General features: G+C 39.2%; 1 protein-coding gene across 3 annotated transcripts in view; it reads right to left on the bottom strand.

The window, feature by feature from the left end:
- Window positions 1-6,930: 6,930 nt before the first annotated feature.
- The window catches only part of LOC127438114 (insulin receptor-like), a 96,840-nt gene continuing 89,381 nt past the window's right edge, over window positions 6,931-14,389 (bottom strand). For all 3 annotated transcript variants that reach the window (XM_051693390.1, XM_051693392.1, XM_051693391.1), the window contains exons 11-21: window positions 13,930-14,207; window positions 13,697-13,845; window positions 12,521-12,677; window positions 12,347-12,440; window positions 12,192-12,259; window positions 11,645-11,874; window positions 11,419-11,529; window positions 10,985-11,144; window positions 9,449-9,578; window positions 9,057-9,191; window positions 6,931-8,033 (exon numbers count right to left, since the gene is read on the bottom strand). In XM_051693390.1, the coding sequence (XP_051549350.1) occupies window positions 7,679-8,033; window positions 9,057-9,191; window positions 9,449-9,578; window positions 10,985-11,144; window positions 11,419-11,529; window positions 11,645-11,874; window positions 12,192-12,259; window positions 12,347-12,440; window positions 12,521-12,677; window positions 13,697-13,845; window positions 13,930-14,207 (1,867 nt within the window). In that variant the 3' untranslated portion in view covers window positions 6,931-7,678. The remainder of the gene's footprint in view (window positions 8,034-9,056; window positions 9,192-9,448; window positions 9,579-10,984; window positions 11,145-11,418; window positions 11,530-11,644; window positions 11,875-12,191; window positions 12,260-12,346; window positions 12,441-12,520; window positions 12,678-13,696; window positions 13,846-13,929; window positions 14,208-14,389) is intronic.

A 14,389-nucleotide genomic window follows, 5' to 3' on the forward strand; every position in this document is an offset into this window, starting at 1 on the left:
TTGACATCCATCTTATAGACGTATTGCACACGAGCAAACAGCGTAAAAAAATCATTTTAGCAAAGGCATAAATTTGGCCAAAGGTGAGTATTTTGGGAGGAATTTTGATATTTCAACCGCAACTCCTAAAATACATCTATAATACACAAAATAGTTACACTCAGGACCTTCAGGACAAAAATGTCCCCATTGAAACCCATTAAAACTGCAATATTTGATCCCAGTGCCATTAAAGCATTAAATCATGACTTCTATGATATTACGCTTTCATTCCGGAGCCCTGGCTTCAAAGTTTAAATTTGTAATATTTTCCACCAGATGGCGCCATTTTTCTCACGTTTAGCCTATGGAGCAAATACAAGCTTTTTCCCTATTTTCTGTTTGCTGTATTATAGAGCACTGCAGGACAACTGAATAAATGATGCAGCTAAAATTGTGTGGGTGTGTTCGTATGGATGTCTGTGTTTTGTACTATATGTGTATTGAGAAATGTGTGTGTGACAGTGGCATTATATAAACAAATCCTGAAAATGAATATTTGATAGTTATGATCAGGACTGATGCTGGTTAAAAAAATTAACTAATTGAAAGTGGAAAACAATATTAATATATAATATTATTAAGGCAGTTTTTTGACAGACATTTTTGTCCTCCAAGGGCCTCTGAGTAACTTTTTTTAAATCGACGCACAAGGGTTAAATATCCAATGCAAAAATTTTCATGAGCCCTTACATCCGCGGTTGCTGTGTACAAAGTAGTAGTAGTCATTTTCTGGACAATGTACAATAGTACCATGATTTTATTCTTTTTTTTTTTTTTTACATGTAATACACCATGGTAAAATGATGGTTCATGTACCATGGTATTCTTTAAGTACATTGTGATTTAACATGTAAATACCATGGAATATTAATATGGTCATCATTTAGTACCATGGTACATAGTATATTAACAAATTATAAGATATATTGATAACTAAAACAAAATTAGCAAAAACCCCATGGAAATACCATGTTTTTGTTTTATGTATTGTGGTAATACCATGGTATTCTTTAAGTACCTTGGAATAATTATATGATACCATCATGTTACCGCCACAGTACTTTTTCTACTGTAACAAAAAGTGCAATATATGGTAACAACTTTTTTTTTTTTTTTTGCATACCTTTGTAGTACCCTGGCAACATTGAAGTACATTTCTGCAGCAGGTTTCGATGCAAAGGACCCCCAGATTTGATGATCCCTTTGCAAGGGATGCTTTTCCTAAACTATAAAGGCAGTCAGGCTAAATAATTTTATGTTAAGGCCCATTTAAGTGTAATATTATAAAGACAAAAAAAAAAAATTAAAACATTTGCAAAATGTAAAATTTAATAATGGGCTTTTATATTGCTCTAAACCAATGCGGAAAGGATAATAGTTAAAATTGTGACAATATTTGCTTCTGTAAATATCCACCTTTTTTTTTTTTTAAATATTTGCTCTGCAACAATGTGGGATTTACTTTTCCCAACATGCAACACTAATACAGTTTATTATCTTGGTAAAAGAGACAACTGCAAGACATTTTTTCCCAATAATTTTTAATTCATAAATTTCATATTAACAGTTAATTGTTGAATAATTTACACACAGCAAGATTTATTTTCCATATCATTTTCAACATTTTCTGTACATCTCACTGCTCGGCTCTAATGGAAAAAGTAAACTGTCGATTGGTACTAGTTAATCATGGCACAGTTTGATCCTGGTCAGATGTTTATTTTGTATAAATGCGTGACTGGTTTTCTATATACGAATGCACTGTATTGTAAATGGGTAAATGGCACAAATTCAACCAACGAGGGGAAAGTGTGGCTGATACATCTACACATATACATCACCTGCATATGTGCATTTATGATTCCAAATAAAATACACATAATGTATAATATCTTCTACCATACAGGTGAATGACAGGACACAGACAACACAGTTTTGGGGATTGTCTATGTGCACAAAGGTAAAAATAAAAATACAAACAAACAACGAAATAAGAAGCAGCAAGGACAGAACGAAATGAAACTCTCAACTAAATAGTAATTTAATGCTTAAAATGGTGTACGCCAGAGATCTTAAGACCACCCCCTTCGCATTTGCCCATTAATCATATTTATACCTTCCCAAAGATGTCAAACTAAGACAATAAACATGAAACATTTAACACATTCATTATTAACAGCAAGCACATGCCCAAAACAGCAAAACCTGAATTGCTGCTGTAACTGCGGGCCGATATGACATTTAATCCAAATCTGTATATTGTGAATTGTTTTAGATGTCAACTGTACTTTTATTTTGCATAACTGTAGCTTATAACAAAGTCAGAAATGTCCTTATAGAAACCGCAGTGGTCTTTTCCAGTTTTTCACATTGAAAAACAATTATTCAAACGGTCACCTTATGAATTTGTCATGTCGAGAAATTTTTCATATAATACACCGTAAAGGGTAACAATTTACAAATACAAAAAGCAGACAAAGGATATGCAATCATTCTTGGATGGCAAACAAGTAGTTGAACATGAAATAAAAAAATTAAACAACAATGCAATGTCGTGAAAGAAGATTAGCCTATAGGTCAAACGCAGAACGATTTTTTCATCCGATAAGTTTTGACCATTTCAGGGGGGGTGAAATCACCAAATTTATATCTCTGAATCACAGTGTAATGCCATGAACATAATACATCACACTTTCATCGAAAAAGCAAGCTATATACATTGACAATGTTCATTCTATACTGTACATGAATTGTAAAAGTTTACAGCCAGAAAAGTAGTTGAATTTGCCCTCCCTATTTTGACAAAAAGTGTAATACTTTTTCCTCTTAAAAACAATAAAACATACAATGCCTTGCTCTCAACGTGTTCTGCTTCTGTAGCTTGCTCTAGAAAACCGAATTTGAGATTTTATTTTTCGTTCGTATATTTATGCGAAAAACTCAAATTAGGTCTATGGATAGTATTTATCAAAATTACAAACTCTCTGCAAGTGACATTTTATTTTTCGTTTTCATGAGCTGCCAAAGTTCTAATTTGGGTAACAGTGAATATATCCTACGAAGTTGGGCGGTTCGTCGGTGCACAAAGCAAGCCATAACAAACCCAAGAGACAAGTTCAGCTTAATTAAAAAATAAAACAAGGAATATCATTCACGTATATACCAACACAGTAATATTAAGCCAAGCATTGAGCCAAAGACCTTAAAGGTTTGCGTTATCTGTACCTACGTTGAGAAATCTGTACAATAGGCTGGGCTAACACTCCAGTATTTCAAAGATTGGGAATTTTTCCATTTCAAGAGTAGGTGGAAAAAAATAAGAAAAAGGAATCCGGTCCAGGGAGTTTGTTGACCAGGTTTGGCTTGGAGGATACTTAGGTTTGTGCAAGGCACTATGGATCAGAGCCGCAGCATTGGTTGTCCATCAAGGGGCGCTCAAATTATTCCCCAAAAATGCAATGGAGAGGCAACAAAAGAGATGCATGACCAGCATCCAAAGACAGGACTGTTTTTGCAGTTCTCCGTTTGCTTTTGCCACAACTAAGCGAACGGTGGATGATATTGATGCTCCTCCAATAAATGAAACCCAAAGCTCAAATCTCCCTGAGGAAAAAAAAAACTTTTTTTTTTTTTTTTTTCTCTATGGCACATAGGATTGTCTGCAAGAAAACCTACAAAGATCACGCATGCATAAGGAGTGGCAGGTAAAGCCTGTTTTTACTATAAACTATGGCATTGATAGAAATTTTTCACAGTAGAAAAACACAGATGGACATGGAAAAAAAGACAAAATATTGACAATCACATTCGGAGCAAACAAACACAAATGAACAGTGAACACATTTTTGGATTTCGAAAACGATTCGAAAATCGGAGGGAACTTTAAGATATTGTGGCGAGCAAAGGAAGAGCTGTTTCTCAAAGAGAATCACTAAACTACAGCTACATAGCCAATGAGAGAAAATTTAACGTATGGCGTGTTGGTTTTTGTTTTTTGAGCAATAAACTGTTCAGTAGTAAATAACTCTCAGGAAGTGACTTAAAGTTGTAATGTTTCCCAATAAGTTCAGCTTAAATCACAGAAAACATAACTGACATGAGTATTACCGATATAAGTGGCTTTAAAGATAAAATAAAAACAAAATAGCTATATATTTAAATAAGTGCTTCTTGTAAAAGATAAGGAGATAAATAATCAGGCCTGTGAACTATTCATAATACCTCGTTCTGATTAGTTTTACACCGTGTCCTAACGATACACACTGAATGCGAAAATGCTTTTATCTCGTCAATTTAGTCGCACCTGGTTCGGACATGGTGTTACCGAGGAACCATTCAGTAAAAACTCGTTTTTCCACTCATAGCACACCTCATGTTGAGCATATTTTAAAGGGTTAGTTCACCCCAAAATTATAATTCTCTCATGATTGACTCACCTTTAAGCCATCCCAGATGTGTCTGTCTTTCCTTCTTCAGCAGAACCAAAATGAAGATTTTTATAAGCACATTTCAGCTCTGTATGTCCATACAATGCAAGTGAATGGGTGCTATCGGGCTGCTGGCTGTTTGACGGTCCAAAAGGCATATTTAGGTGGCATAAAAGGAATCCACACGACTCCAGTCGATCAATGAATGTCTTCTGAAGCCAACCGATAGGTTGGCGTAAGAAACAAATTGACAATTAAAATGTTTTTAACTCTAAATCATTACTTCCGGCCTGCACTGTGATGCTGTTTGAAATGACCTAGCTCTCGTGCATGACGTACGTTCATCATCTTCATTTCGGTTCTGCTGAAGAAGGAAAGACATACACATCTGGGATGGCTTAAAGGTGAGTCAATCATGAGAACATGTTCATTTTTGGGTGAACTATTCCTTTAAGTTGTGGTTTCGTAATACTGTGGGGTTAAACTTTCACTGGCTCTGCGTATTTCGAACATTTCAAAAGAAGGATGTCACCCGTCAAAGTAAATCTTTGGGTTAAAAGCTTCTTTCCAAAAGAGGGGGGTGGGTGGGGGGCAATAAATAAATAAAATAATACAGTCGTCAAACGGGAACAGACTGATTGCAAGAATCTCAAAGACTAGTGGCCAAATTAGGTATTGCAGATGTGCTTTTTGTTGGTCAGGGTACCCCGAAACAAGCATGTAAAAAAAACAAAAACAATTTACAACTAAAGAGAGATGCACTTGGCTCTAATACATTTCTAACAACATACTGAGGTAGACTGTGTCCAAACAACCAACTGAAAGGCTGTATCTCTCTTTATTCAAAAAATAAACACCTTAAAAGACTAGTTTTACCCGCCTTAAAGTATTGTAATAAAAGCTAGCTGGGCTTTACATAATTATGAGGATCATACAATAAATAAAATATTAATATCTGCCTTTTCAAAGATATGGTAATCTTGTAAATTAGGATAGTATAGATTGTAAAGTCTGTTCACTTCTACAAGCTAAGAAAAAAAATTCTGAAAGGTAAATTTCTTCGTATTAGTGCACGAAGAGCTACGAGCAAATCCTTGTTTTATTTCTTCTATTCTGCTATGTACACGTTCAAAACAGAGCAAGGGAACATTTTATCAGGTTACTTTAGTAATGTCTCTAAACAATGAGAGTATTTTAAGATGTTACGAGAAACCAAAAGAAAAAAACGTCGAAAACTTATAAAAGGTCAAGCGTGGATTTTATCATCCGGTCTCGTTTTCCTACCAACCACTCACAAATAAATACACAAACACATATATACGCACATACATGAAATGTGCACATTTTTTTGAGGACAACAAGCAGAATCTAGTAAACATGCCATCTTTCTCTTGCCTCGGGCGATCAGAGAAGGCACGAAGTTGAGGAATTGAGCTTCTATCTACAAAATTTGTCTGCCATGAAGGTTAACTGCAATATTTCTTTTTTAAGGGGTTATTGGTGAAAAGCATCATCATTCTAACAGAGACAAGGGAGCTTAATTAACCAATGGCCTTCTAAGACTTCCTTTCCCAGAACTAGACAGTAAATGTCATATGCATAAGAGGTGAGAAGGACCAACAGCGTTATGTAAAGCCATGCGAAACTACACTCAATTTTGGATCCTTAACAGGTACCGGAGCCACCATATTTTGATCTGGGATAACTTGAAGGAATGTTTTTATGTCTGTTTGACTGATCTGATTCAAATATTGTCCAATATTGATACCTGTATCTGATATCTAACCCAAATTGTAAATTATTCAGTGCTTTGCCTTCGCTATCTAGAGTTACAGGCTCTCTTGTACAAGTAACAAGTAGACTTTGTGCATCATTTCTGCTTTCGAACGTCAAACAACTCAGTATTCCTTAGGTAGTCAACATTATCTCTTACAATAAGAGCTAATATGCACCTTAAAATCCAAGCAAACCAACTCAAATTGACCTAAAGTTGTGCCAAAGACAACCTTTCAAATCCCACTAGTGAAACCAATTCTCAAAACGTTCCCAAGACATTCTCCACTTCACTACTCGGAATCCCAATAAAACAACAATATTTCGGGTTTATGCCAACTTCCTACTGAGGAAGTATGAATATTTATTCTCTTCAATGTAGACCATTTTGTTGTACCAAAATGAAACTTTCTTTGTAGAACTTAGGCCACTTTTTCCCCCCAACCAAACCAAAAACGCTCCCCTCTGTATGTTGGAATATCACTGTGAGTCGACCTGCCTGACATTTTTTTGGTTAGACATAAAAAACAGCTCATAAAAAGAGATATTGCAAAAAAAATATTGTATAAGCAAAGCTTATGAAGACATTATGTACAAAAGTTCAGATGTTGTGAAAATTATTTTTAAAATACTGATACCAATCAATATTTTATACACACACACACACACACACTATATATATATATATATATATATATATATATATATATATATATATATATATATCCCCACTATATACTGTATCAGAGCAGCAGCTATTGGTCAGTCTGAGGAACTCTTTTGTCCAATTCATAACTGTTAAATATCCTTCAGCCAGTAAAAAGGACACAGGAGTTTTAAAGCTCAGAAAAAGGAGTAAATCAAAAATAATAAAGCAAATAAATTAAAACTCATTCACCAGTATACCATGTGACTATCATCTATGTGATATCAGGAATTCTCCAGGACAAAATATAGTCATTCCTCTACAAAAAACAAACGTTTGTTCTAAAAAGAATATATGAAGTTCCACACTGTAAAGTCATTGTTCTAGGGTAAATAACACAATCACATTGATAGACACTTTTCTTTGTTTATAGGCCACTTAATAAAAGGCCACTATCTTATATCCATGGGAAAAGGAAGTAGAGTCTGAGGTTGACGTAGCTGGAGCAGCCTTGTGGTTGATTTAGTGATGTTCACAGTTTCTTTTTCCCCATCACCAAACTGTCTTGGAAACTTGGCAAAAGTGTAAAAGAGTATCAGAAAGCAGACAGTGTATCTGATGATGGGGGGGGGGAAATGTCTGCATCCTTGTAACCATGCTAGTGACGCAACGAGGAGGCGACGACAACAAAAAAGACCTGAGATCTGTATCTTTTTTAAGAGCCTCTGCAAAAATAACGCATTTAAAAACTTTTTTTTAAAAATGAGAGAGAAAAAAGCTGAGGCATATGTTAGGACGGACTAGATCTGGGTAAAGACAGAATTCGGCCGTTTTTCTTTCCACCGTTCATATGTGTGTAGGGCACGTGCTCCTCGTAGTTGCCCCGTAAGCCCACCGAGGGGCCATTGTCTCTACTAAGGTTGTCCTCTTGTTGGGAGTAGGATGAGGGGTCCAGTGGTATGCTCTCCATGTTCTCAAAGTCCATGTCGAACTCCTCGCTCTCGGGCTGTTTGTTCTCCTCACTGTAGAAGAAGGACACCTCTTGGAACGTAGGATGCAGGTCCTCCTTGATCATCTCGATGATTTCGTGGAAGGTCGGCCGCATCTTGGGGTTGTACTGCCAACACATCTGCATGAGGGTGTGCCTGGAGAAGTGTAAGAGCAAAACAGAAAACAATCTTACAACCCAAACATCATCATGCATTGGAAGGGCTTGTCCTGTCCTACAAAGTCAACTTCTGTACCTCCTTGACAGGTACAGGAACTTCTGGACTGTCCACCAACACTTGATCTTGCTTGGTTATGAGGCCAAAGTATACTTCGATTTTTCACATGCCGGTACATCTTTCACCATCAGCACAGTATGCACGCACTGTCCGCATACAGCCTAGTTTCTCTAGACACGTGGACAGTCTGCATCTTTGCACGCTGTTGGCATATGCGTCTACCGTTGACTGTGCTAAAAAGTATCGAAGTCGTATGGGCTTGCAGTCAAAAGAGTACGGAAAGGCTGAGCACTCGACCATGTGCAAAACGGAATGCCATGTGGAAAAACTATGTAATACCTAGCCTTTTTTGGGGGGGTGGTTTTCTCCCCTTTTCTCCCCAATTTGAAATGCCCAATTCCCAATGCGCTCTAAGTCCTCGTGGTGGTGTAGTGACATGCCTCAATCAGGGTGGTGGAGGACGAATCTCAGTTGCCTCCATGTCTGAGATGTCAATCCACGCATCTTATCACGTGGCTTGTTGAGCGCGTTACCGCGGAGACATAGCGCGTGTGGAGGCTTTACACTATTCTCCGCGGCATCCACGCACAACTCACCACGTGCCCCACCGAGAGCGAGAACGACATTATAGCGACCATGAGGAGGTTAACCCAACGTGACTCTACCCACCCTAGCAACCGGGCCAAATAGTTGCTTAGGAGACCTGACTGAAGTCACTCAGCATGCCCTGGATTCGAACTTGCGTCTCCAGGTGTGGTAGTCAGTGTCTATACTTGCTGAGCTACCCAGGCCCCCCCAATGTAATACCTAGCCTTTAGACTTGGTCAACCAAGCTTCAAAAGATCCACCTGGTCCACCAGCTTTACAGTCATAGACCAGCATGAAAACCCATGATGGTCTATCCAGCAGATCTATACCCCAGCTTTAATTTGATTTACTTACATTCTTTCTGGACAGTTCTCTGGTCTGTCCAGATATCCTCCATCCATGACAAATTTGAGCACCTGCTCGTTCGACAGTCCTTGGTAAGGCTGCTCAGCAAGCGTGCTGATCTCCCATAATACCACTCCAAAAGACCTGGAAGCCAACAGAAGAATTATATCAACAAACATTTGTTCAGTGAGCGCTGGGAGTCTACATCTGCATTCAGTTTTTGGTGACTTGGCACTTCCCCATCCTTTGATCACTGCTGTTCTGCAGGGCACTTCTCTCCTAGATCAAAATCACCTTAAATCTCCCTCCCGCAAAATGTTCTTAATGTTCCTCCCCTGGAAATGTGGTAAGCATAAAATATTGTACACGCATAATACACTTTATCAGAGTAAAATACCCACCAGCAGTCTGAGTGTGCAGTGAAAACACCATCTTTAAGAGACTCTGGTGCCATCCATCTGACGGGAAGCAACCCCTTCCCACCCTTACGATAGTAATCAGTCTCGTAGATGTCTCGGGTCATGCCAAAATCTGAAAAGATAGAAATCAAGATGTTTAAAACACCCTTTCAACCACAAATATAATTCAAAATATTTTTCAAAAGCACTAATCGGTGTAGCTTTATGAACACTGTGTCCTAGACAGGCTTATTTTGATAAAACAACTGCCGCTAAATATTTTTTTTTAAGTTTCTGTCCAAACCAGCTGCGACCGGCTTGGTTGCAAATTTCACTGCATTGCACTGCGTAGCTCCACCCACAGTAATATCGTAATGGTACCGCCAATACGGTAGTACCATAAGTTTTGTTGTATGTGCGGCAGTAAATATTATTTTCGCTAAAACCTTCATTTGAATCAGACCCCTTCACGCACTGCCCTTTAAGAGCGCAAAGTGCTGTTTAGAATTTGCTGCTTATATGGTATTGTATATTTTTCAATGTGTGGTTTTCCCATGCTTCAAACACACATGTCTGAATCCCAGTGTGTTAATTTGGCAGTTGTGTCTCCTTATGGATAATATGGATTTAAGTCAAACTTTGGAGAGTCAGATGCTTTTTACACAACACAATTCATGTAGCGAGATTTGGAATTATTCTGGGTTTTGCCTGATGAGACCGGGAAAACCCATCTGCCGTGAATGTCGACAGAGATTTTAAGTCAAAGGGGGAAACACCAGCAACCTTATTAAACACCTTCGGACACATCCCACTGCCTCTGCAGAATACACACGGGTTAGTGCCACTTCATTTAATCTAAATGCTTTATCTTAACATTTACAGATTTACAGTTTCTCTGAAAAATTGAACATTGCACTCGTAAAAAAACAAATGATTGGTGGCGGTAACTTTGCAAAGTTCGCACTTATGATTAGATCACGTCCCTGAGCTGTGCGTTCACGTAGTGTGTGTGTGAGTGTAATCTGCACTCGCGCTGCTGTTTAGAGGGGCTGAAGCGGTTGTAATAGACCTTTTTTACACTCTGGGTTTTGGAACGTGGAAGTAAACTATTGCAGGGTAAACTTTGACAGCGGTAACACTTCCGGAGCAACTAGTGGAATGGCTAGTTTCTAAGGACCACCTTTGCTATGACAAACTGCGTTAAGAATGAACACACTATCGTGTGGTATCGTGATACTTTAGCTGGTATAGTATCATAAGATATGATTATGGTATTGTGACAACCCTACATTTACATTTTACATTTATGCATTTGGCAGACGCTTTTATCCAAAGCGACTTACTGTGCCCTTATTACAGGGACAATCCCCCTGGAGCAACCTGGAGTTAAGTGCCTTGCCCAAGGACACAATGGTAGTGGCTGTGGGGATTGAACCAACAACCTTTTGCTTACCAGTTCAGTGCTTTAGTCCACTATGCTGCCACCACCACCCCAAACCCTAGTATAAGGGTGAAGTTTAGAATCAATGTATTCTTTACCTCCAATTTTTACTGTGTAATCTTCAGCCACCATACAGTTTCTGGCAGCAAGATCTCGGTGTACGAACTTCTTAGCATTGAGGTATGCCATGCCATCTGCTATCTCCGCCGCCATTTGGATCATCTCCTTAAGGGTTGGTGGTGGACGGCCTGGGTTATTCTGTTAAAAAAGGACATAAATGATCACAACTACAGGCTATCTTTTTTCTATTTTCCCTTCTATCAATTTTGGGTAATTTAGCATCTGCTTAACAGCAGATGGCATCATATAATGCATTTTACGGTTACAATCCCTTCAGGTGGACAGGCTCATGAAAGAGAGGATGTGGAACAAAACTGGGGGCTCGTCCGGGATATGAACCCGGAGCTTTTGAAAAATTAAGACATCAACACAAACATAAGGATTGTTCTTAAACAGGAATAGGAAATCATACTTCAGCATCAGGTCTCAGGCTACGCAGGTAGCTTTTCAGATCTCCGTGGGTCATCAGCTCCATGACAACCAACGACGGTTGCCCCTTAGATACCACACCCAGCAAACGAACCTAGGCGAACGTATAAAACAGTTATTCAACATTGTTTTAGCCTTGAAAATGCTAATGCCCCGATAAACAACTTGGATTTTGGGTCTCACAAATATTTGTGACCGTCCACACTCACCACATGATGGCAGCTGAAGGCTTTCATGACTGATGCTTCATTAAGGAACTCAATCCTCTCACGCAGACTTGCCGACTCGTTGACGGTTTTCACGGCTACTCGCGTCTCAGGCTCTCCTTTCACTATGTCTTTAGCGATGCCTTCATACACCATTCCGAACGAGCCTTGACCGAGTTCTCTCATAACATTGATCTTCTCGCGAAGCACCTCCCATTCATCTGGAATGTACACTGCGAACAAATACACAAACTCAATATTACTACGACAAAGCTGAAACGGACATGCAACATTTTATTCTAGTGCTGCAACTAACAACTAACAACAATTTTATGCTCTCCTTTGAACAATGTGCTAAATTTAGGGTTATTAAATAATTAAAAAACATGCACATTTACATACTAGATTGTGTGTAAAAAAAATTATAATTATAAACAACAACATCAAAGAATGGACCAAAGTATACGATATTGACATTCGTTATTTTGTACAATTATGCTTTTTCACCATTGATTCCGCCCTTTTTTTTTATACCGGTATTATATCTTACCATCATTTGCGCTTAAATATTCTGGATTGGAGGATGCAATTAAGGGGCCAGTCGGTCCTTCGGTTTGTCTAGGGGAAAAGACATATATAAAAATACATTTAAGAGACCATTAAATATGTTAGATATAGTAATTGTTTGGCTTCTTTTATACATACTTCTTCTTAAGGATGATGAAGACTGTACTGGCCAGAAACAGCAGAACAATGAAGCAGATGACCAGGGCGACAATGATTTTCATGTTCATTTCCCCTGCAAAATACGGCTTGCATTAAAGACCAAAATGGCCAAAATACCCGCATACAATTAAAAAGAAGGGTGGTCAAGCTTACTGTCTGGAACAAAGAAGTATGCAGGCTCTGTCCAGGAACCGTTACCGGCCAGCGAGGTGGCGCGGATTCTTACGCTGTAGTTCCCAGGATGCCCTACTCTTAATCGACAACCATGATTTTTCTCATAAGTGATTCTGGAGACACAGATTTGATCCTCCTGCAGGATAGAGAGGAAGTAGAAAAAAAAATTAACATTATTTAAAATGATGTGTTTGAAGACATTTGATGTTTGACTCCTTAAAACAAATTCTTCATTCATTGTTTTGTGATGTGTGGATTGGAATGCATACTGAATTATATTTCCTCTCGTTTACTCTGCAGAGATGTATGACCCAGTGCATTTGGCCACACATGTTCAGCTGCTTTTGGAATGCCCAATTCCCCAATGCGCTCCAAGTCCTCGTGGTGGCGTAGTGACTCAATCTCAATCCGGGTGGTGGAGGACGAATCTCAGTTGCCTCCGCGTCTGAGACCGTCAATCTGCGCATCTTATCACATGGTTTGTTGAGCGCGTTACCGTGGAGACATAGCGCATGTGGAGGCTTCACACTATTCTCTGCGGCACCCACGCACAACTCACCACGCACCCCACCGAGAGTGAACCACATTATAGCGACCACGTGGAGGTTACCCCATGTGACTCTACCCTCCCTAGCAACCGGGCCAATTTGGCTGCTTAGGAGACCTGGCTGGAGTCACTCAGCACGCCCTAGATTCCAACTCGCGACTCCAGGGGTGGTAGTCAGCGGCTTTACTCGCTGAGCTACCCAGACCCCGTTCAGCTACTTTTTTAATGCTACCCCATTCTAGTCGGTTCACACTGTTGCCATAGCAACAGAAATACTACTACAGTTCCATGTGGTTTCTAAAAAAAACACATATCTTCACCTGAAATATGTCAAGTACTAAGTGTAGAAAACACTTCAAAATAGCTTAATACATGATGTGTATTTACATATAAATAGTCAAAACACTGCCACTTTTACTTTTCTTTTGGAGAATGCTGCGACTGACCAATCAGAATCAAGTATTCCAAAGAGCCATGTAATAAAAACTGTAGACCACAGAATTCCAAAACTGATCGATCATAATCAAGTATTCCAGACAGCTGTGTAATAACAGGTTTTAACATTTGTGTGAATTAGTTTGAGATTAGCAAATTTATTTTACACTTACGTAGTTATCGGACATCCTCAAGTACTTGACTTCATACAGTATGATCATGCCATTGGGCGCTCTTGGCTCCTTCCATTTGATATAGACAAACTCTGGTTCTTCAGGAAGAATTTCGTGTGTCACCACGCCAAGGATGTCATCCGCTTTTACTAAGCACAGACAATTAAGTCTCTATGTACTGCATTCTAAAATCATGTTAATGGTATTGTCACCTTGTGGCAAAGCAGTCCTACCTTCAGGCAAAGTGCGGGCTTTGATGTATGTAGGCATGCTGCAGCGGTTCTGGTCTGTGGGATGGTTGCAAGCGTGGATCTCGATCTGGTAGTTGGTGAAGTGGAGCAGATTGGAGATGACAGTGGATTCTTTGGAGCTGACTTTGCGCACCATCTTCCGACTCTTGTCCTCCACTGAGCTCAGAGTGGTGGAGATGTTGGGCAGGGTGGAGGGCGTGGTCAGAAAGTTCGGTAAAGTAGCATTGGCCACGCCCACTGAGCGGCGACGTCGAGAGGGTCTGCAGATTGAGAGTGCAGATTGAATGTGTGAGTCCCAGCGAACAGACCAAAATTAACATTCCTAACCCTGATGGCTCGGTCACATTCACCCTTGCATGGTGGAGTTCTGTGGGCGAAATATAGTCATCTCAATTTCGTCTGATGGACTTCTGTTGACAAAGACATTTCTCTATGTGGATTT

This window comes from Myxocyprinus asiaticus, chromosome 49 (assembly GCF_019703515.2).
Source record: "Myxocyprinus asiaticus isolate MX2 ecotype Aquarium Trade chromosome 49, UBuf_Myxa_2, whole genome shotgun sequence".
In the NCBI taxonomy this organism is placed as follows: domain Eukaryota; kingdom Metazoa; phylum Chordata; class Actinopteri; order Cypriniformes; family Catostomidae; genus Myxocyprinus; species Myxocyprinus asiaticus.